General features: G+C 45.7%; 1 protein-coding gene across 2 annotated transcripts in view; it reads left to right on the plus strand.

The window, feature by feature from the left end:
• PIAS3 (protein inhibitor of activated STAT 3) overlaps window positions 1-24,599 on the plus strand; it is a 597,438-nt gene that overhangs the window by 441,771 nt on the left and 131,068 nt on the right. For both annotated transcript variants that reach the window (XM_086945355.1, XM_086945354.1), the window contains exon 6: window positions 10,488-10,622. In XM_086945355.1, coding sequence (XP_086801481.1) covers window positions 10,488-10,622 — 135 coding nt within the window. The remainder of the gene's footprint in view (window positions 1-10,487; window positions 10,623-24,599) is intronic.

Consider the following 24,599-nt stretch of genomic DNA (forward strand, 5'->3'; position numbering starts at 1 on the left):
TAGTCCAGGGGAGGAGCCACCTATCTTGTGATACTTCGAAGACTCTTCCAGGACAACAATGTGCGATCATCCGGACCCAACACTAGGTGGCGATCTATGCACAGATTTGAATGTCAGCAGCCCTACATGCCAAGAACAGATGCATACTGGTAAGTAGCATATTCGTTCACTGACATCAAACTTTCATTTATCAGACCGGAGCGTGAGACCAGCATCTAACAGTTTCTTTAAAACAGATCTTAACCTGCTATTATGTTCTGCAACGTCCCCCCCCAACAATCAACACATCATCTTGATACATTTTGACCCCATCAACACCTCGCAAAATGCTTTCCATGGGTCTCTGAAAGACAGAGGCGGCAGAGATGAGGCCGAAGGGCATCCTCAAAAATGTGAATGTCCCAAAGGGAGTGGTAAACGTGGTAAGATCTTGGGACAGATGATGGAGCTTAACTTGATGATATGCTGATAAGTCCAGTGAAGATAAGTGTTTAGCGTCCTCAAGTGAGGACCGCATTCCATTAATGTTAGGGAGTGGGTAATGATCTACAACTACCGCTTAGTGGAGCTCCCTTAAGTCAATTTATAGTCTGGCCTCCCCATTGGCTTTGCTTGCCATAACAAGCGGAGAGACCCATTCTGTGGCTGCCACTTCTACAATTATCTTGTTTTCCAGGAGTTATCAAACTCTTTCCTCATGCTTTCCTTCACTAGCAAAGGAACACCTCTTAATTTGGCTTCCTTGGGAATCACATTTGCAACCTTGGCTGATGCTCGGTGGAGCTGTCCTTTGAAGCTTTAGAGGAGTTTGGCCCTGGTTCTTTCCCTCGGCCTTCACCTACCCCTCCGGACATCTGACATTGATTTCCTCGTCTCCCCGTTCGGTCCCCTTCCCTCCCCCTCTTCCCTCCTCTGTGATTGTCTGGATTCTAACCGATATATCTATGTATCATGGAACTCACTGATTCAACTGTTGTAGATACCTCTTGCGGAGCCTGAGCAACCTTGGCCGATGCCCGGTGGAGCTGTCCTATGCAGCTACATAGGAGTCTGGCCCCTTGGCCGTCACCTACCCAGCTGGACATCTGACATTGTCTTCCTCGTCTCCCCGTTCGTGTCTCCTTCCCTCCCCCTCCTCCTCCCTCTGTTTCTTTGATTCAAACTGTTGTTACTATGTAACCGGTAACTCGCTGATCCAACTGATATAACTATGTCCCCTGTAACTCCCTGATCCTTATGTAAAGCGCTCTGATACCTCCAGGTCTAGCCAGCGCTATATAAAACTTTGCAAATAAATAAAATAAAAATAGAATGCATATAATTAGCAAGACAACCGAGGTCCTTCTTGAAAACATCAGGAAACTCTCTGATACATTTCTCACTCTCTTCACCAATCAACTGAACACATGGAACTTCCTTCAAACAAACAGAGGGATTTTCAATTGGATCCAAAAACATATGGAGGTCTCACTGATGAAACCAGATGAAAATGGAGTCTCCCTTCATAGAGATGAACATTTTTGCAGGAATGACCCTGCCTTTGAAATCAGTCGTCCCCCAGAAGTAACCTAAAAGATCAATTGTTTCTCCTCCATACTCTTTAGGTTTGATTTCTGGTTTCAGTAATGTAACCTTACCCAACAAGTGCTGTTCAAAAACATTTTTGGGAATCAAAGTTAATTTAGCCCCGGAATCGAAGAGCATGCGTACTGAGGCATCATTGACTAACAACTCTTCAAAAGATCCATCAGTTGTGCCTTCCTTAACTTGGAGAATATTGACTTCTTCCACTACGTCTTCATACCCATCTAGTTCCCTGACTCTTTTCTCTCTTTACCAGACCTACAACACCTTATAATGTGACCCTTATTTTACAGACTCCACAAGTGGCTTTCCACCCTGGACACTCCTTTAAATTTGCCATGTGTCCCACATTTCCACATCTATTGCATTTACCTTGAAAATTCTTAGCACCATATGCTTTAACTGTTGAATTTGTGTTGAGTGTACTTTTTATAAACTTAGTATCAACCCCTTTTAGTACAACTTGATCATTTTTATTTATCACTGCATTTTTACGTATGGTCTCCACATAAGCCTTTGAGGGCTCATGCATCTTTACTAAAGTGAGAACCTCTTGTAATGACAGGTTATCTTTATGCCACAAAGCATCATTGACTTTGTCAAATGTGCACCCCAACATCGATTGGTCTCTTAAACGCTCTTCAAATGACATTCTAAAATTACAAGTAGAGGACAACATCCTTAGTTCAGTGATGTGTTGTTCTACAGATTCCTCTTGTTTTTACATCCTCCTCCCAAAATGATATCGGTCAAGAACCGTACTAATTTTAGGAAGAAGATGCAAATCCAACTTTTTAATACAGATTTCGTACTCATTCAAATTAGCGTAATCACTGTCCGTGAGATCAGGAAGATGTTCAAAAATGTCCTGACCCTCTGAGCCCAGAAATGTATGAACAGGGAGGTTTTCCTTTCTGCACTAAGCGAAGTCCCACATACTCTGGCATAATGTGCAAACACGTTTTTCCACTGCTGCCAGGGCATAGCAGGATCTCCCAGAGCAGATAGAAAAAACTGAAGTGTTGTGCCGTTTTGCTTGACTAGTAAGTATCTTGGTGAAGTAAAAAAGCACGTTAAAATAGATCAAGACAGAAAAGCGTGAAAGAGTTACAGTGAAATAAACACAGATACGTTATAGAGTGATGTGGTCTGACTTATAACCTCCTCACAAATCCAGAAACGGGTTCTGTTCTTGAGAGCCCCTGATTTTTTCCCAGGTGATAAGTCTTTTCCGTTTGCTTCTCAGTGCTGTGGGCATCACTGTGAAATCATGAAGCACAGTGTGATCCTTAGTGCTGTGTCCCCAGCATGGAAAACATGAGTCCCTCACGCTTAAAACACTCAACGCTGCAGTCAAGACTTCAAGTATCGTAATCTCAGCCGCTCTGGACCCATGACCTCAGCTAGTTTATGAGCACTAACATGAAATGTAGATTTCAGTTGTGTGCATCAGTGCACTGACCCGAGGAGGAGTTTCCAGACACACAAATCGTACGTTGATGCACTAACTTGAAATGTAGATTCCAGCTGTGCACATCAGCGCCCATAGATTTCTGCTGTGCGCATCAGCACACTGACTCGAGGAGGAGTTTCCACACACACACACCTTACATACACCAGGTCAACAACAAGACCTAGTGCCCCAATCCAAAATGGCGGCTGTACGCTGCACGCTTGCATAGCGTACGTGGAAGCAGAGTCACAGACAGCTTGTCATCTTCTCGTCGTCGGCTGTCGAGGTGCTCTGATAATGGAGAAGTTCTTCAATTCTCGCGCTCTCCTTTCCTTGAGCTGTGTCTCGTGCTGCCTGTGGGAAGAGTTCTTCAGTGATGGAGGATTCACGGTCTCGAGCCGTCTCTGGTTTGACCTGCCTTCCGTGACCCGTAACACGAAGAACTACAAATGTGTAAGCGGGTACCCGAGGACGTCGATCTTCTTCTTTTCCTTTCTTGTAAATTCTTATGGGCAGTGTTGAGGTCTCAGCTTTCCTTTCTGAACAGGGTCTTTTTCTCTGTCACTTGCCGCCAAAATGTGAAGGGCGGCTAGATCAGTAATAAACAGTAGACATTTGTAGATTAGCAAAAAGGTAGATTTATTTAGGACAAGCTAAAATAGAGACCCCATCCACGAACAACCCTGAGTTAACTGTCAAAACTAATGTTGTTTATTCCACCCAGCAACCACTTACATTCTAGTTCTTTGCATCATCACTTAGTAACTAATCATGATAGAAACAAAGAAGTGTAAACACCTCAAGGGTGTTCCCTTAGTCTAACTTGCTTATGACCAGGACGTTCGTGTCGGTTTTCCAGATGTTGATTGGGACCTATTTTTCATTAACTTCCGGGTATGGAAGCATGAGACATTGATAGCATTTCATTAGCAATCATTTCAAGTTTGCTGTCAATGACGATCCAGTGTGGTCTTGGTGTGGGTGGTTGGGTAGTTGTCGGTCCTAGCTCTTTGGCTATCAGGTAGAGCTTCACGCTGTAGTGCTCTTCCCGAATTGCACAATTTCAGTATTTAGCTTTAGACAGTTGGTCTTCATGCAGTGGGTGATTTCAGTCATTCAGGCATCAAACTTGATCCGGTTACTGGGTGCCTTGTCCGTGAGGGAGAGAATGAGTTGTGTAGGAGAGGACATTGATGTGAGAGCGGTTGATGCTGGCTAGAAGGGATAGTGTATGCGTTAAAGAAGGCCGGGCTCAGGGAGGATACTTGCGGAACTCCGCAAATGAGGTTGCAGGCTTCCTAGGTGTATGATGTCAGGCTGCCTGACTGGGCTTCCAGTCAGGAAGGAGTAGATCTATTGAAGTGTGTCCTTGTATTCCGATGAGGTATAGGCGTTGGATGAGGATTTAGTGGAAGACTATTTTAAATCATGCGGAGAGGTCAATGCGGATGAGGGCCACCATGTCTCCTTTGACCAGGGTCATGCAGATGTCTTCCGTGGCGGCAGTGAGGACAGTTTTCATGTTGTGCTTGGGTCTGAAACCAGACTGAGTTTTGTTGAGTTGGTTATCATGAGGCATCTGTTGATCAAGATCGGTCTGTAGTTGGTGAGCATTGAAGAATTTGTTGGACGGTTTCATCAGCAATGGGTTTCCAAGTTTATGGGGAGGCATTCCGATTGGGTGAGCTTGGCATTGATGGTTTTCAGTCCTTGAGAGTAGGCATGGTGAGGGCAGAGGTCCGATGAGACCCCTAAGTTGATGGAATGTCATGGTGGCGACAGTTTCTTCTGGGGTGATGATGTGCCATGTGGTTAGCATTGGTTCTTTGGAAAAGATCAGAAGGCATTTGGCAAGGTCTTGTCGGGTCTCATTAGAGGTTGAAGTTGCTGTAAATGGCAATTATTTTGTTGCTGAAGAATTGATGGAGATTGTTGCGAAGGCCCTACGAAGGGGGGGTTATTAAGTTGGAGGCAGTCTCCAATGAGGTGAAATCCTTCACAATGGTTAAGATGTCTTCACTTGTGTAGGTGCTGACATTGATGCTGTCTGCCAGAGCTGCACTTTTAGTAGTCCTTATCATTTGGTGGTAACATCTCCGGGTGGATTTGAATGTTCTCTTTCTTGTCTGCATTGTCCTGGCTCATTCTCCAGTGATCTCCAGTTTTTTGCGGTGGCATTTCATCAGTCTGAGTCCCTGCTTATGCCAACTGGCCTGGAGTCTAGATCTTGTTGTATTGCTGTATTTAAAGGAAGGCCAGAGTGTTGGGGCCGGAGGTGCTCCAACTGTTGAAATTCTTGATGGCTTTGGGGAGATTGTTGCTGTACTTGGTTGGTTAGTGTTGAGATCATTGTTCAAGTCCATTCAGTGATTGTGTTCCAGTTTCGGTGAGCTGATCTGGCAGTGGTGCGCCTGCATTGGACTGGAACAGGATGCTGAATTGGACAAGGGGATGGTCTGTCCAGGAGACTGTCGATTCATCGACACTGATTGTGTCAAATATGGTGAAAATAGGGCCAGGGTATGTTCGGTGACATGGGTAGGTCCCTTTACTCCTTGGATGGGGCCTACGCTTCTAAGGTCTTCGATGAGTGGTTTAGAGTTTGGGTTTGGTCGGCATGGTCTTCCAATTGGAAGATCATGTGTTCGAGTAGGATGAAATTGCTAGTGTCGAGGTAGAGTGATGTGATGATGTTTGTGATGGTGCCTGTGAAGTTGGTGTGCAGTCCTGATGGTTTGTAGATAAGAGTGCTACTTAGGGTGAAGTTGGCTGTGGTATGGAGCTTGAACGACCGGTGTTGCATGTTGGAAGTTGATGCGCCCATGGAGATTGTGCTGTTGATGATGTTCTTGTGGGTGATGGTGATTCTACACCATGCTTGTGAATTCTGCCTTGCCTGGCAATCTTGTAGCCGGCGAGGGTTGGCTGTGGAGATGTCTGTTAAAGTTGCTGGATTCCACACAGTTTCTGTGAGAAAAACATGTCCCAGATCTCTGTTGCATGTTTGGTGAGTAAGCAGGTGTTGAGGCACACGCAAGAGATTGTGGAGTGTTGTGTGGCTGATTACAGGACTTTGGGATTGGTAGAGAGTGGAGTGTTGGGTGCTCTTGTTGCGAGTGTGGTGAGTGCTGGATGCGGGTAAGTGCAAGAAATCTTGCAGGAAGCCTAGGAGGAGGCTCCCTTGGGGTTATGTGGCGCAGTGAGACCACCGCATGTGGGGTGTCAGTCAGGGTTGAGGACATATAGGATTACGTTTCCTGGCGCTGGGCACGGTCCATGCACAGACTGGTGCAGACAGGCTTGCCTTTGGTTATACCTGCTGCGGGTCTGTGTTGCGACCCCCGTTAAAGAGGATCCTGGGAGGGGGGAGGGGAGAGATGCCACTTAATGTGCAGATGGATGATGGGCGACTCATTGATGCACTTCCTCTGTAGATGGATGACTGGGGGAACGGCACCACTCTGCCCCCTTCAGATTAATAAGGTGTTTGTCTCATTAAGATGTATTTGAATGCCCAGTGATCATGTGGCTTTATAGTTTAACTGGTTCAGGTTCTCTAATTGGATCCATCTGGTGCAGTTGATTGTCCTTAATGTCCTAGACAGAGTGGACCTACATTTACAACAAAAGGACTGGTTGCTCAACATGGTAACATGAACTAGTGCTTTTTGGGCCTGTTTGGCTCATTGCCGAGTGAATAATGGCTAAAGTTTTCCCCGAGATAGTTAACACTAAAAATTGATCCTGTAAAGAGATGATTTGCAGATCCTAACTGACTCCTACAAAAAACGCTTTACTGTGCTAGCAAAAATCTGTGGTTAAACATCATCTTTACAACATCTGTGAGCCCTTTAAATTATTCCTTTTCATTTTGGCTGAAACGCTTTTAAGTTGTGCCAACATCCAGCTAGTTATCTGGAAAGTTGTGTTTTTGGTTAGAGTTGGGTTCTTAGCTGAATCCATGAGCTACAGGAGCTTTTCTATAGTGAGCCTTACACCGTTTGTCCCTTAGGACAAATTAGTCCTACCCAAAGCCCTTATGCGTTTTCATGTCAACCAAAAGATTTTGCTTCTTGTTTCACTAATCAGTCTTCTCATGCCAAGATAACACTTCACACTGTAGGTGTGTTATGTTGATTTAAATGAAGCAATTTTCATCAATACCTTTTCTCTTTAGTCTCTGCTCACAATACAGCAAACTCTTATACACTTCAGTCTATTTCAATAAAAACAAGTTAGATATTGTCTGACAATTGCCAGTGGCACCCCATGATTTAGTGTTACATCTTTCACATAGATTTTCTCTATGCTGTCTATTACAAGAGGTGAAGCTGGATTTATTGTGGCAGACCTACAAAATGGTTTAACTGAAAACCACGATCTCGGATGTACCACTGTCAACATATTTAATTTAAAAGGGTAGCACTCCATTTGTTCGAATCTCTAAATAAGATTATGTGACATTTGTCTTAGGAACCTGCATCTAGCGTTTAAATGATACTTTTCCTCCTACGTTTGCCATGAAAGTTCCACATATGCAATATTAATCTGATGTTTGAATAATCCTAAAACCATGGTTGGTATCATGTGCATGACACCAATATATTTTCCAGCATCTGATAGAGACTTCTAGCTACAGATTTCTTACCCTAGAATATTTGACGTCAGACTGGATTGGCTTAGCGTCATCCTCACCGGATGTGGCATGTGGGGTGCCGAAATTGTCGCTACCCCAGTGCACTAACATCAGTTCCTTTCTCTCCGCGCCATCGAAGCAAACTAAGAAGTGCTACTGAGTCATTTTTTTAACAACTTTTTCGACTTTTTTGTTGTGCTTTCAGCTCCTAATGTGCTTTAGGGATGTCCTTGTGGAGCCTGCTGGTTTGTTTGTGGTGCCTGGTTTTGGACCAGAACTCTAAGGTCTGCCGCAACTGTTGTACTGTGAACTAGATTTGCACCTACTCAGCTAGTTCCTGAAAAAGGAGAAATTCAAAATGCTCATGTTGGCTCTGGTCCTGTCTGATCTTGATCCTGCAGGATACATAGTTCCATATCCCCGTCCTGCCGGCCTACAGATATTACCTGCGGACACAGTGGGCCTCAAGCCATTTTAGTTCGCTGTGCGTCCCTTTGACCTTACCTTCTCCAATGCTTCCTTTCAATGGATCCATTCTGGACACAGTGCAGTTCCAAGACCACCCTCCAGAGCGGCCAATCCAGGATATTTGGGCTATGAGCCTAATGTTTATCCTGAATCCTGGATTTCGATGAGACTGACTAGGAGGCTACAGGGTCTACTGGCTTCATGGATCCTGCTCGTGAAGTACGCTTGACGGTGTATGCGGGCTCTGCAGTAACGTCTGAATTTTCAGTGTGCGCATCACCAGGGGAATCTCTCATACCTGGTATGGATATCGGAAGATCGGTAGTGATGACCGATGAGCCATGATTGGGTCAGTGGCAGACACCTCTGTCTTCATCACCCAAAGCTGACAGTGGTGACCGATGAATCAATCCTGGGTTGGGGCAGCCATCTGAGAGAGGTGGAGATCAGAAGAATCTGGTTTCCTGCGGAGTCTCCGCCCCACATCAGTTTGTTGGAGTTGAGAACAACTTTGTTTGGCATTGAAAGCCTTCCTCCAATCTAGCAAGGGAATACTGGTTCAGCTTCTCACAGACAACACTACCGCCATGGGGTACTGCAACAAACAGGGTGGAGTGGGGTGATATCTCCTGTGCCAGGAGTTCCTGCGACTCTGGACATGTCTGGACGGTTAAGACATTTTCCTGATCGTACAACATATGATGTACTCTCTGATTGTCAGGGTGGACAAATTTAGCCATCGATGCCTTGCAGTTCACGAATGGCGTCTCCGTCCAGAGGAGGTGCAAGGTCTCTGCTGCAACTGTGAAGAACCTCGATTAGAAGTATTCACTGCCACCGAACATGCAAAATGTTATCACTTCTGCGTGTTGGAGTTTCCAAGGCATGGCTCACTCGTTTAGAGACGCATTTCGTGTCGACTGGGACTCAGGACTCCTGCCTGCCTGTCTTACCGCTGATCTACTAATTCTGCCTCGAGTTCTGAAGTTCAGGACAGACCGGGCCCAAGTTATTTTAGTGTCTTTGGATTGGACACAAAGGGTATGGTATCCCAAACTCCTGAGCATGAGCATAGTTCCTCTGACCAGGCTCCCCCTTCTGGAGGATTTCCTGTTGCAGCAAAAAGGTTGGGTGCTATTCCTGGATCTGTGCACACCCATGCCTTCCTGCAAGAAGACTGAGCAAGGCAGTTGATAGTATTCAGTTTCCCTCCTGAAGTATGGAAGGTCAACTTGGTAGTCAGGCGTCCATCAACAAATACTGTATACGCCTAATGTTGAGACAGGCTTGTGTCTTGGTGCTCTAAAAAACACTTTCTGCTCCTCTTCTTAATTGTTGTTCTTTGTTTTGTTCTTAGCCTGCTTGCTTAGACTTTCTTAGACTTGCTCTGGGGACAGTGAAGGGATATCGTTCAGCCATCTCTGCTTTCTTGTGGTTGCTGGACCAACCCTCTCTGTTTGTCACCCATTGTGAAACATTTTCTGAAAGGACTTCAGCACGTTTCTCGCAAAACCTTTTGTTATGCCCCAATGGGATCTTAATTTAGTTTGAACCTTTTTGATATGTTCCCCCTTTGAACCTATGCTTAGCTGCTCTCTAAGACCTATCCGGGACATCTGTCAAGCTGCTACGTGGGCTTCTTTGAATACGTTTACTAAACACTACTGCCTGGACAGGGCTGTTGTGATGGGGGCTTTGCCTTTTTGGTCCTTCAGGATTTTTTGCTCTGCACCAATTTACAGACCCAAGTCTGGGGAGCTATTACTTTGTTATCTATTCTAAGGGAAGGAATATGCAGACACAAGCCTTTATCAGATGAACAAGTTACTACCTTATGTAAAATCTGGAACAGATTCTATCTAGCCACTGATTCCTTACTGACCCTCTCATCTTCCCCGTTCTGCGAACTGGACTTTTTCACTTAGAAAGAAAATTGTACTCCCTTATAATCTACACACTGATTTCACAGCCTTCTGACGTGGCTTAGTGCTTCTGGTGCAAAAATAATCGTGTAAAAAAACAGATTTTAGTGCGCTGGAGTGACATCACACATGTCACACCTGGGATGGATGATGCAGATGCAGAGACTACCACGCCTCCTACGGGCGCTCAGCGGGTACTGTTCTCGATTTTCTGGTGCCAGTCTGACACCTGTGAAGTATTTTAAGGTAAGGAATCCGCATCTAGATTGATAGTCTTTACCAGATAAGACTTTGCCAAAGGTAAGTAACTGGTTCTTTTTAACAATGTCCCCTGCTTGCCATTTTTTAAGGTAAATATAACACGTTACTGTAGGGTCTTGGGCCATAAGGGATTAATTGTACTGTTTTCATTTTTCCACTACAGGGCTATCTTCCCCCAACTAAGAATGGTGTTGAGCCAAAGCGACCAAGCCAACCAATCAAAATATCTCCACTCATAAGACTCACGTCTAATCTTCCTAATACCATTGTGGTCAACTGGTCATCTGAGTTTGGCCGAGTAAGTGCCGAGATTATTAATTTCCTTTATTATCTGAAGTTTTCTAAGAAATGTCACACTATGTCATTCTTACTATGAAGCTTTGCAGAACATAGATAAGGAACAGGTTTGAACAAATTATTGATGGGAAAAAAGGCAAATTATGGTGTGTGTTGTAGTTAATTGCCTTCTTTACAGTTCTAGGCATGGGTAGCAGGAGGGAAATTAAAAATGGTATTGTCCTCCAGGTAAGGTTAAGAAGTCTAATACCCCCACCCCCTTGCCAACAAAACAATACCTGAGTGAAATGGGAGAAGGAGCTGCCCCTCTACTGAAGACTAATAACTGCCCTATTCACCAACTTCTATTTTCTTGCTTCTTCTGCTGTTTCAGACATGGCTCTCTGGGCTCATATCCTGGCAACTATCAATAACTGATATTGCGTAGAGGGCAGGAAAATACCTCCTCTTTGCCAATTGTTTAGTTATTGAAACTGATACAGAGCATTTACACAAGTGACTGAAAGAAATGTGCACCTCCTATACCTGAAGGACTACCGTCAGAACGGATAAAGGAGTCTTCTCCTTAAACTTCTTCTCCCAAAGCAAAATTGAACACTAAGACTCCTCCTATGAACTCTGAAGTGCTATGCGTGCATTCTGTATTTAAGGATTACATCTCTTCACAAAATTATACCTGTGTTAGACCAGGAATGGTCTTGAGGTGTATGATAACCCTCCCCTTCAAGGATGTCTACATTCGTATTCCAATGCTTGTGGTTCCTTACAGGTGCCTAGGTTAGTGGCAAACATTATCAGTACATGGGGTCCTCAGTTGGGATAAAGTCTAATCCAAGAGAGTTTACCAAATGTTTGTTGGAGGTGGTGGCTCATTTATGGCACCAAATACATTCAAGTATAGCCATATCTGGAAAGGTGTTTGGCGAAATGGCAGACTTTTGTTGAATGTGAGAAGTTGACCTGGGATATGTTGACCACTAGTTATAGTGGGCACCTTGTACCATTCCAAACAACCCTTATTGATGATTAGGTTAAAGACAACCTTTAAAGAAAACTATCCTAGTGGTAGCTGCAGAGAGCAGCCTTCAGGCTAAGTCTCGAAGAAATGTGAAGCAGCTTGTTTTACCAGTCTATAACCTCCGGAATGACCAAATGAAATGAGAACCACACAAGGTATATATAAAAATATAGTAGTAGTATGAGCTTTGATGACAGTGCGCTTGGTGCGCAATGGTGACAGTGCGCTTAACAAATGCCGAAAATAAATAAATAAATACATTTATTCGATAACATTTATCATAAAAGCATATACATCCAAAATTCATATTTAAAAAAAAAACATATAATACAGCATAATAAATAGGTCTAACTATACATCATACAACTACAATTAAAAAGTAAGTTAAAAGATGTCATTAAAACCATAGATAGCAATGATCAAAACAGGTACATCAAGTGACATGCATGGGGGCTGCCGGGCTACTAGTTTTCGCTAAAAGCTTTGTTCTTATTAGTCATGCACAGCCCAGATATTTTGCCACACCACAAACCAAGGTGAGGGGGGAGGTGTCAGTTTTTAAGATGCGTAGTGCCACACAATAGTTCTTGGAACCAAGCTTTTTACAGACTGCTTTCAGCCAATTGGCTCTAGCCATCCTGTAGGCTGGGCACGCGAAGACAAAATGGGCGATAGACTCATTAGGAGCTACACAGCCTGGGCAAGGTGCAGATGGTAAATTGCACCGATTCCAGGCTGCTGTCACCTCATTTAACGGGAGGATCCCTATTCTCATCTTCAAGTAGAGGGCCCTATCCCTAGGTGTTTAAATAAAATCAAGAAAAGGTTCTAATTTGCGGATGGGTTTGTGCTCAAGGAACATCTCAGTGAGTTTCCCCATTTTAGGATTGCGCATCTCTTCTGCCTAAATATAAAATATATGTATTTATTAACAAACACTCTCTACTAACCTATTTATGAGATTAGAGAATAAAGCAAACAATGTTAAATCACTAGAACAACAGTCAATAGCACAATACACCGTGGGCCCAAGGGGGAGACCAAACCATATACTAAGAAAGTATAACAGCCATGACTTGACTAGACACCGTGCCTAGAGCACGTAGAACCGCTGGGACGACAAGGAACCACCCAAGGTAGTGACACAGGGGACCCACCGTGGACGCGTGCAGTGTGAGAACACAGCTGCGAGCTCTGTACAACTCTATGGGAAAGTCGCGGTTGTAATTTTAAAGTTTAAGGACACTTAGGAGAGGACTTTGAGCAAACCCTTTCAAACTCAGAAGGTTCTAGGGCCAGCACCCATGTGAGCATCGGAGTACTCGTGTTACCTAACCCAGGGAAGCCGTGTGCATAGGTGTCAAATGGTGTCAGGAATATTCGTAGTTTTCAATGGGGTGATGCTGCAAATTGCTACTGCCATGAAGAGTAAAAGCTTCCGGTGTTTTCCAAGACTGGATCGAAGCTGAGAAGAACCTGAAAGCAGAGGGGTCAGAGTCTGGGTCACTTGCCAGTGACCAGGGGCTCGGTAGACTAATGCCCACCAATGTCGGGTGCTTCAGGTAAGAAGAGGTGAAGCTCAACTCTGCAGCCACGGGGACCAGGAGACGTCGAGGATGACCAAAGTCCGCAGGCGAGCTGTCCCACGAAGGATGTTGAGTGCTGCGCGGTCAGTGTCCGGATTGAACACTAACAAGCATTGGCAACTGCAACCCACGCGGTCAGAGAAAAGATACTTCGGTGAGGACCAGCAAGGTCCTGGGGACTCCCCAAGCGATGGAGAGTCAGGGAACGTCTGGAGCAACCAGGTAAGCCTACTGAAAGTTAAAGTTGCCTGCACGGGGACCCACAGGCCAACAGACCAGGGATATCGAATGGACCTTGAGAGGAATCACAAAATACCAGCCCACGGAACACAATCTTCAGTGGAATCACTGCTCGGGGTCGGGACTACAAGTGGCCCAAAGCACAGCTTCAAGGGTCGCCAAAAAGCAGATGCTTCTGCAAATGGCACAGTGTCCAGGGGATCGGGTTGCACGGTCCCCATAAGGGATACTGGTCTCAGGTTTATGAGCACACTAGTCGAACTCTGGTACACCTGGAAACTCACCTCCTGTATTGCAAAAGTCTTAGGAGTCCTCAGGAGCTTCGGAGTTAGAAACCGGTCAGATGCGTCTTTTTTGTGCCTGCTTAGCAGGGCAGTAATTCCTTTACTCCAAGGGAGATTCTTCAGTCATCCAATGCAGTCTAGATAGTCGAAGTACTTGGTTTCTGTAGCAGAGTTTCGTCCAGGTACATCTAAAGTCCTGTAGCCAGGGGTTCCTACTTTATACCCAAGGAAGGGGTGGGACAAACTCTGGTGACCCACTTATGGGAGGGTCAGGACAGTGGGGTGGCTACACCCATGTCCTTTGTCCAGTTTCGCACCAGAGCAGGAGCAAATGGCTCTTGCGACCGGTTTGAGCTGGACTATGCACAGGCACACCAAATGTGCCCCGAGTGCAGACATCAAAGCACTCGGAGTGCGCCCACCCTGCCCCAATACACTAAAGACTGTCTGGGAGGTAGTTACACCTCCCTGTGACAGGAAACTTGCCGGAGTTTCGTCCAGTAGCAGGAGGGCAGACTCGTATCTGTGGCTGGCAGCATCCATCTTGTGATGCCAGGATCGAGAAAGCTGGTACTGGGTTTACTGGTGTAGTTATATTTCTGATGGATACATCTGCCAGTGGATTTCTCACCTTGTGTATATGCCCTGTGCCAGCAGCATTCGGAAATTATTTGTAGCTCTCCACGCTGACGAGGACGACGTCACAGAAGCATGGCTCCGCTGTCGTCACTGGAGCCATAAGAGCCTCGTCGGTGTGATGACGTCAGTTCCCTTTTTTCCGCGCCGTGAACGCTAACGTTTTTTTGGGGACTCTCCGTAGTTTTCTTGCTACTTTGTGTCTCTGGATTGTATTTCTGGTCTTCTCTTGTTTCTTTCTTGAAGATGTCATCGAGGAAGTCAGGATTTAAGCCCTGTAGGGAGTGCAGAGGACATATGTCCATTACAGATCCTCACAAAGATTGTGTCTGGTGCCTGTCGTCGGATCACGACGTCAAGGGATGCACCTCCTGTAGGAAGATGAACCCGAAGGCTTTAAAAGAAAGAGAAGCCAAGCTGTTCATGGCAAAGATGAGGAAAGAGAAAGAGGAAGGTCGAGATCCAGGTCGAGGTCGGGCTTGAAGTAGACGTCGGGTCATGCTTCAAAATCAAAAAAGCATAGGAAGAAGAAGATGCATGGATCTCAACGTTGTTCAGATAAGAAGACTCCTCCGAAGTCAACCTCTCCAGCGCCTCAACATCGGAAAGACTATGTGTCGCATTCTCCCTCGAATCAGGGTTCTCCTGTTAGATCGGCTTCGCCTGCGGCTTCATCGGTGCATTCTCCGACGCCGTCTCCGACTCTGACGCGGTCTCCGACTCTGACGCATTTTCCGGCTGCAGTGAAAGAGGTTCCAGTACCTGATGAGTCATTGACTCAATTGGCTCCACCGTCAGCGTCGATTGGCCCGAGTCCGGTAATGCCTACGCCTGAGCCTACACCAGGCGTTTACCCACCTTTCCCTGACCCGGGGCAAGATCCATCAAATTATTTAAATGCGATGTATGGAATCTTTGCAAGGGGGATGTACCCCTCTGGAGCACCTTCGGGTCCCATGGGTCCTATGGCCTTTAATTTTGGGCTTTCTCAGGCCTATGCTCAGGCTCCATTTATGCCATTTCTTCCAGCTGCTCCGTCTTGGTATTTCCCGGCGCTGAGGACGTTGACGCTGTTCCCTTCATCTCCGGCGCCGTCCACTTGACCTCGATCGACTCAGGCTGTGCCTCCGGATCCGTGTTCGCCGCTGGCTCTGGATCCGTCTGAGTCGGGTTAGGCTCCACCAACGCCGGTTCCGAGAATAAGATCTAGGCGAGAGGCTCAAAGGATTTTGGAAGAGCAGAGGTTTCGTTAAGAAGAAATGGAGGTAGGTGAGCTTCAAGAGTCGGATGACTTATTTGGAGATTTGAGGGAGGCAAGTGGCCTTGATATGTCTCCAGAATGGGAGCTTTCTCCTCCATCAGATGCTCCTTCAAAGGATGTTCCTTAACACACGGTAATATGGAAGGCAGCGGAGCTCTTAGACCTTAAGCTCTCAACGGCTAAATTTAAGTCCAATATTTTGAAGGAGGTTCTTCATTCTCCCTCCACTGTAATAGAGCCTTTGCTGCCATTCAATGATGCCATCACTGAGCCAGTTATGGAGGTTTGGCGTAAGCCCTTTTTGGCTCCGGCAGTTTCAAAATCTGTTGACAGGAGGTACAGGGTGGCTCAAGGGGATCCGGACTATCTGACATCCCATCCTTCTCCTGAGAGTCTGGTATTTCAATCTGCCTGTTCGAAGAAATCTTCTGGGGCTTTCCTCAGGTCCCTGGTGATAGAGAATCGAAAAAGCTTGACCATTCAGCAAAGAAGGTGTTCTCCTCGGCAAGTATGGCCCTGAAGTCCAGAAATGCCACCTGTCTTTTGGGCCGTTACATCCATGCCCTAATGGATTCTGCAAAACCGCTTGCCCCTAAATTGTCTGAGGAGGACAGACAGAATTTTTATGAGGTCTTGTCAGACACTCAAGCAGCTGCACGTCAAGTGATTCTGAGTGGTCTAGATACTGCGGACTCTGTTGCCAGGATCATGGGGTCTTCGGTTCCTACAAGAAGAAGTGCTTGGCTTAAGTCTTCGAAGTTCTCTCCGGATGTGCAGGCGGCTCTTCTGGACCTCCCCTTCGATGGTTCTGGTATGTTTGGAAAAAAGCAGATGCAGCCTTGGAAATATTTAAGGACAGCAAAGCCACAGCCAAGTCTCTGGGACTACAGGTGTAGTCTAGAGGTTCCTCGTACAGGAGGTACAGATGTTTTGGGAGGTCGTCCTTTCGGACCCACAGGCAACCTCAGCAGCAGCAAAATACCTTGTATAAGGCCTACAGAGGCAAAAACAGAGGTCGTCCACGAGGTAGTCAGCCCTCTTCCTCCGCCTCCTCCACCTCCCCTCCTCTTGTCACAGCAAAGCAGCCCTAGATCCACCATTCTGGATCATGTTGGTCCTGTGGGGGGTCAGCTTACTCATTTTTCTGCAAGATTGGGAATCGGTCACTACAGACCTTTGGGTTCTCAATCTTGTGGAAAATGGATATGCTCTTTCCTTTCGGGAATTCCCTCCAAATTACCCTCCTTGCCAAGGGACTTGCTCGGAGGACCACCTTCTTATCCTGCAGGAGGAAGTCCTAACTCTACTGAAGAAAGCTGCGATAGAAGTGGTTTCAGAGCGGGAAAGGAGTCCGGGATGCTACTCCCGGTATTTCCTGATAACCAAGAAGGATGGCAGGCTACGTCCAATCTTGGATCTCAGGATTCTAAACCTTTTTCTGAAGCAGGAGAAGTTCAATATGCTCACCCTTGCGCTGGTTCTTCGAGCACTGCAACAGTAGGACTGGATGGTGTTGATCGACTTGCAGGACTCGTATTTTCGTATCCCTATCCTGAAGTCGTGCAGGAAGTATCTCCGTTTTACGGTAGGGTCGCAAACATTACCAGTTTGCGGTCCTCCCGTTTGGACTTATTACTGCACCTCGAGTCTTCATCAAGGTGATGGCAGTGGTGGCAGCCCATCTCAGGAGATCTGGGATTCCAGTTTTCCCCTATCTGGACGACTGGCTGATCAAAGCAGAGTCTCTAGAGAAGGTGCTTCATTATCTGCAGGTTACAACTCAACTGTTGTACAAATTGGGTTTTTCGATAAACTTACCCAAATCTCACCTGGTGCCCTCTCAGCGCAACCTGTTCATAGGGGCGGTACTGGACACTACTGTGTGTCGAGTATTCCCACCTTCTCAAAGGATTTTCGACATTCAGGAAACGATTCCCTTGTTTTACAATGGAGCGGTCGTTCCAGTCCTGAAGGTCCTTCGCCTGCTCGGTCTGTTTTCTTCCTGCATTCTGTTGGTCAACCATGCACGCTGGCACATGAGGGCACTCCAGTGGTGTCTCCGCAGGCAGTGGTATCAGCACAACGGAGATCTCAGCGAGTCAGTCAGGAACTCCAGAGAAGCTGCAGCAGATCTTTCTTGGTGAGACGTGGAGGGCAATCTGTCTCAAGGAAAGCCCTTCCATCTACCTCCATCAGTGACCACAGTGATAACGGATGCATCCACCTTAGGGAGGGGTGCTCATCTGGGGGCCCTGGAGATCAAGGATCTTTGGTCTCCAGAAGACAGGTTGCTTCATATCAACCATCTAGAGTTGTGGGCGATACGTTTGGCGCTCAAGGCTTTCCTCCCTTTCCTTCGCAGTCAGTCGGTTCAAGTCCTGACGGACGGGTCGCATTGTCTCTGCAGAGAGGCTCTGCGTCTCTGGTCCTGGGTTCAAGATCATCAGATTTGTCTAATGGTAAATCATCTGGCTGGTGTTCTGAACGTGTGTGCGGACAGTCTGTCGGCAGTTCTCGGCTGACCACGAGTGGAGGCTTCATCAGGTGGACCGGTTTGCCACTAACAAGAATGCGCACTGCCCCTTCATTCTGTAGTCTTCAGTATCCGATGCAGGGAGCTTTTGGGGACGCGTTTCAGTTGAGTTGGGGCTTACCACTCCTTTACGTTTTTCCTCCCATACCCTTGATTCCTCGGGATCTGAGGGAGATTCGCCAAGACCGGGCCCAAGTCATATTGATCGCCCCGGATTGGCAAAGATGGGTGTGGTACATACATCTTCTCCACCTCTCCTTGTGCCCGCCGCTCCGTCTCCCTCTCAGGGCAGATCTCCTTTCGCAGTCACATGGGCAGGGTCTACACCCCCACCTCCAGAACTTACACCTTCATGCCTGGAGATGAACGGGGCAATCTGAATTCTTTCTCTCTCCCACCTGAAGTGGTGGATGTTATGCTATCGGCCAGGCTGTAGTGTAGTTCCTATTTTCCCAATAGGCTCTGCGCATTGGAATAACATAAACATCAGTGTAGACGTAGGACTGAGGTCATCTAGGTCTCTACTGACTATGTTGGACTTAATTTAGGTTTGCGCCAGCTAGCTCAGAGGTCACTAGAAACTTTCTTGAATGAATAGGGAGGGATGAACTTCCCTGATTCAGACGAGAAGGGATTCAGTTTCTGACAACCACATAAACATGACAACTAGCTCCCTCAGAATAAGAGTGTATCTCTAAAGTCGTGTGAAAACAATTGGCAGCTATTTCACTCAGTCAATCGTGCATACTTAGTTTCACCAGAGTGCAGAGAAATAGAGAGACGGGCGTTTTCAATAAAAGGTGTTATTTACTGAGCAGTCTTCTTTCTCATGCAAGAGAAATGAATTGCCACAATTGCAATACTTATCATAAAGTAAAGTGCGTACAGTAAAAGTAGTATTATGAAATAATACTGTAAAAGCATTGATATGGTTTCTTAGCCATATGGTACTTTAAAATGGATAAAATATATACATACATAAAAACATTGACTAACGTACTCAACTGGTGCTTCTAACTACGCCTACCCCAGTGTACCTGACCTAAGCCTAATACTTGGGAAGGAGTAAGTAAGTAGCAGTTTAAGTTAAGTTGGTAAAGATTGTTTTGCCAAAAATCTGCATCAAGAATTCTCTTAAGGGTTTAGTCAGCTCCGTACCTTGGTAATAGAATGTGGGAGGTTTGGTATCTCTTTCTTCAGGACTCGATCTCCCAGCAACCCGCAAGGGTAGCTGGAAACACCGGAGTTGGATTTTCTCGGCTGGAGATAAAGACAGCGTCTCTCTCAGTGCGTCAAACGGGAGGGGCGGCTTCCGTGGGCTCTCGCATCAGCTGGGCTCTCGGGCAAGTAGATAGCCACTCTGCTCCAAAGCACTGTGTGTTTGCTTAAGGCAACTGTTGGTATATTTATACCTGAAAGTAGCAGAGTTTGTCGTAAGGTTGGACATAAGACGTCACTAAGAACTAACAGTTCTTTCTGAACTCCAGGAGTTCTTGTTCAAATCAAAACAAAAGCAGGGGGGGATTTCCCGGGCTGCTGGAGGCTTGGTTTGTTTAAAGAACGCGTTGTGCTTTCTAGGAGTCGATGGGAGTAGCCGTGCTGTGTTTTGGACTGCATGGGCTATTACTGAATATGGATATGATTCTTATGCCTTTATAAGGATATTATTAATTACAACCCCATAAGGGCATGAATCGGGAATATCAAATTAGGGTCCTAGATAGAAATACAACACCCACTCCATGGATTAATGTCCATCAATACTAAAAAACTAAGCAATAGTAAACATATAACGATGCATGTGTGTTTTGCAACCCACCCCAAAATACATATTTCGCATTTGAAATGGTGTATGGTAAATACACGAAAATGAGTGTTGGAACTGTACGCTTTTCAAGCAGTGTCATCATTCAGTTAAATGCATATATATATCAGCTGACTGACTGCATGGGCTATTACTGAATATGGATATGATTCTTATGCCTTTATAAGGATATTATTAATTATAACACCATAAGGGCATGAATCGGGAATATCAAATTAGGGTCCTAGATAGAAATACAACAAGGCGACACTCCATCAAGTCTTATCTATTCTTATAGGTGGTCCAAATTTTTCCATTGATGTGGAGAGAAGTCTATTGACCCTTTGAGGGGTTGTTTATCCAACATCCTTCAGTTTGCTCTTTCTTTAGCTCAGCAAGGCTTTGCTGTAGCTACTGTGAAGAGCGATTTATCGGCTTTGTCGCCGTTCCTTTGCTTGCCGGATCAGCCGCCTTTATTTAAATCACCTATTGTGTTACGATTCATTAAGGGACTTACCAACAAATTTCCGCCCACTCCATTTATTGTGCCTCAATGGGACTTAAATCTTGTCTTAACCTGCTTGATGGGTTCTCCCTTTGAACCCTTGCACAGTGTTCCTTGAGACTACTGTCTTTTAAGGCTGTTTTTCTTGTTGCCGTTACCTCGGAGGATAAGTGAGCTTCAAGCTCTGAATTCGAAACCCCCATTCCTGACCATTCATGCTGATAGAATGGTACTCAGGACCAGGCCTGATTTTCTGCCTAAGGTGGTAACTCCCTTCCATCTGGGGCAATCCATTACCCTTCCTACCTTCTATCCTCCCCCTAACCCTTCCGAGGAGGAGGAGCCGCTTCACCGTTTGGACCTAAAAGGGCGGGGAGTTTTTACCTCAATAGAACAAAAGACTTTCGAGTGGATGACCAGCTCTTCGTGGGCTTTATTGGCTGCAGGAAAGGCAGAGCGGTGCACAAGCGCACACTTCCCAGATGGATTGTCTTGTGCATCAAGATTTGTTACTCTTTGGCTTGTAAGGAACCCCCAGACGGTTTAAGAGCTCACTCTACCAGGGCAAAGCCTTCTACATCTGCCTTATCTAGAGGTGTTCCTGTGGAGGACATTTGTAGAGCGGCAACTTGGGCCTCCCTCCACACTTTTGGGAAGCATTATTGCTTAGATTCCGAGGCAAGGAGGGGCAGACACTTTGCGCGTTATGTCCTTCAGGATTTTCTGGTATAGAAGAACCATCAGAAGAACAAGTTACTTACCTTTGGCAATGCTTTTTCTGGTGGATACAGTATCTGCCTGTGGATTCCTCACTGACCCACCCGCCTCCCAGTTGTCCATCCTTGTATACCTACAATGTTGGTATTTTATATTTCTTATTCTCAATGAAAGTGTTTAATTATTTTTGCTTATTGCATTGTTTTCACTCTGTGTGTGGGTTTGAATACTGTGTACTGTGTATACTGGATATCTATTTGGTCGGTCCGTCCGTGTGCCTAGAAGGCACAGGAAAAAAAGGGCGAAACTGACTTCATCACGCCGACGAGGCTCTCATGGCTCCAGTGACGTCAGCGGAGCCGCTTGCGTAGCCATGCTTCTGTGACGTCGTCCTCGTCGGCGTGGAGAGCTACAAAGAATTTCCGAATACTGCTGGCGCAGGGGATATTCACAAGGTTAAGAATCCACAGGCAGATACTGTATCTTCCAGAAAAAGCGAAGGTAAGTAACTTCTTCTTCCTCTAGGAAAGTGGAATCATACCTCCCACACCAGTTACTGGTGTGGAGGTATGATTCCAAGGTGTTTGACACCAAAAACTACTGTTTTCTGTGCAGCCGTTTTAAGGTTTGCATTTACTGCGAGGTTATAATGCACTTAAGAGTATATGGTATGGCTGCATCACAGCACAACCTAGGAGAATAGTGTCCGAAGGCTGCAGAGGGGCTCTGCTCATGCATTGGCACCCTCTTACATAAAACCCAGCACCCTGCCTTCAGGATTGATAAGGCCTGCCATAGGGGTGACTGATAGGATTATATGTGCAGTGATAAGGTAGATATTGTGAATCTATATCTAAGTAAGGGATGCATGCACCACCTTACACAGGTTGCAGTAACGGACATGTGGTGTCAATTTGAGTGGCCTTTCAGGGGTGGCATAATACATGCTGCAGCCCCTGGAAGGCCTATGGGGTACCTATGCCCTAGGTACACAGTATTACTTATACTAGGGCCTTATAAGGGTACCCCAGAATCCAATCTGAAGTGTACCTAAAGTACATGCAATCAGTTTATAAGAGAGAGCAGCTAGGCTGGTGTCCTGAATAGCAGGATCCCAGCCAGACTAAGTCGAAAACCGTGAAACATCGGCAAAAAGTCGGGGTAACTATAAGAACCAGATCCTACTCTCCTACATTGATGATAAGCCTAGCCAAAGCAAACTATTCAATGTAATCCACAGTCTGTACATTACCATGGTTGTTTTAAAGTCTGACCTTCATCCATAACCAATCCAGAATTTCCTTGGGAATAGTTGGAATTTCACAGAAGCAAAAGTAGGTTCAAGCATTGCTTGTGATTCCCGTTACATACTACATAGTCTCTGCCTCTAAGGAAAGTGATGTCATGAGGGGAGGAGGAAAGGGGCAGGAATTATGACTTGTATAGTTCTGGAACCCAGTGCAAGGCAGCACATGGGCCAAGTCCAGAATTCGCATTCACATTACTTGTGACATACAAGCGAGTTGTGGGAAAGCCTAGTGTTGGGAACGCTCAGATCTGACCACGAGCTTCAAAGGTGTAATAATCAAAATTACTTTGCTATGCAGAGTTATAGCTGCTAGAGATGATAAATATACAGATACCCCAAGGAAGGATGGGGACCACCAATGCAAGACCTGTCGGTGCAGAGAAAGTGCCCCCCTAAAGAACATCAACCACAGGTCAGTCCCTCAAACTGAAGAGTCACCTTGTTGCAAGTAGCATTTGAGACTTACCTGTTTCTCAATGGGCGGTTGATATACACAGGCAACAAGACAGCCAAGTCTTATTTGTAGACACAGGAAAGCTGTTGCTGATCATAGCCAACCACTTTTACTTTAGTCCACCATAGAAAACTGAAATGACTGCATGGAATAGTTTTTGTGAGCAGGCAAGGCTAATCCCAATAACACTGAACTAACCTTTAACCTTGGGTATCGGAGCAGCGTGCTGCCCAGTGTTAAGCTCTTTGACGCCTCATCAGGGGTAGTAAGCGCTAAATAAATGCAATTACTCTTAGTCGCCATTAATAGCCAAGAAAATATGATACAGGGCTCAGTGCAAACATGTGTAGCTTCTTGGGTCCCAGGAATACATAACAGTTTTTTTGACTTCTTGAACAAGTTGTGATACTGAAATACCAGCACTAGATTGTAATAACATATATTGAGGTTGAATCCATAATAGAACATTTTGTAAATGGACGGTTGCAAGGACGCAGAATTTTCGTTTGTGACTTTAGAAGTGCAGGGTTTGTAATTTAATCTGTTGCACACATTCAAAACTAACTGTTTTAAGGTAATAGAATTTCGACGTGCTTCCATCCTTCCCATTTGGATGATTTACAACCCCAGGGCTGATGTCACTCGAAGGCATATATTTCTTCTATCAGTTAAAAGTTTAGTCGTCTCTAATTTGAAAGTCAGTGCTTTACTGAAAGGCCAACAGTAATGTTTTATCTCATAAAAAGGTGTGCTTACCTTCATTTGTAGTCTGTTAGTTTGAAAATTCAAGACCTATGGATCTCGACTTCCTTCATCTCTGTCACCTCTGTATTACTACCACCAGACTGTAAACGGCTTTGGCTTCGGGTTTCATTGAGCCCCTGCCTTTTGTCATACTATCTAATTCCCTACTGTGTTTACCTATCTCTCAAACTCCTTTTTTCAAACCCCTTTTTGTCTTATCACTCTGGTACAACTACCTCTTAGGGCTCTCACTGACTTCCCATCTTTTTCAGCTGACCTTTCCTGTCGGGCCCAGCCGCTTACTAAGTCACTGTGCCTCATTCCAGAGCACACATGATTATTGGAGTGTATTTTTTTATCACCAGTAAAGCCTCCTAGGCACAACCAACAGCTCAGCCTGGGGAGGCAAGGATGCATGCTGTATTTTACTAATCCAAGTTAGGTTTGTTTCTGAAGATTAGACTGGGTGGGTTGGTGCGGATAGAGGGAGTCCAAAGCAACTTGAACGATTACAGGTTTGTAGGGGCACTGACTTGAAATCTCCCTTTTCTCTTCCTGGTCTGTGCACAGAATTAAGGTCACAAACAATTTAATAACATAAGGTGGAAGTGGCACATGCCTCCAGGAGGTGATGTCCCTTGGGTACACTGACTCAATAAAGCAGTGTTATGTTTATGTTGAATTGTCAGTAATTGTAGTAAATTGAATGCGAAATTGTGTGTTCGAGGCATGTGGGCTGCTAAATTCATATCTTAGCATTAGATCGCCGCCTAGTGTTGGGTCCGGATGATCGCACATTGTTGTCCTGGAAGAGTCTTCGAAGTATCCTGAGATAGGTGGCTCCTCCCCTGGACTACAGTGCGCATGGGCATCGGCTCCATCCTCAG

This window comes from Lissotriton vulgaris, chromosome 12 (assembly GCF_964263255.1).
Source record: "Lissotriton vulgaris chromosome 12, aLisVul1.2, whole genome shotgun sequence".
NCBI lineage: Eukaryota > Metazoa > Chordata > Amphibia > Caudata > Salamandridae > Lissotriton > Lissotriton vulgaris.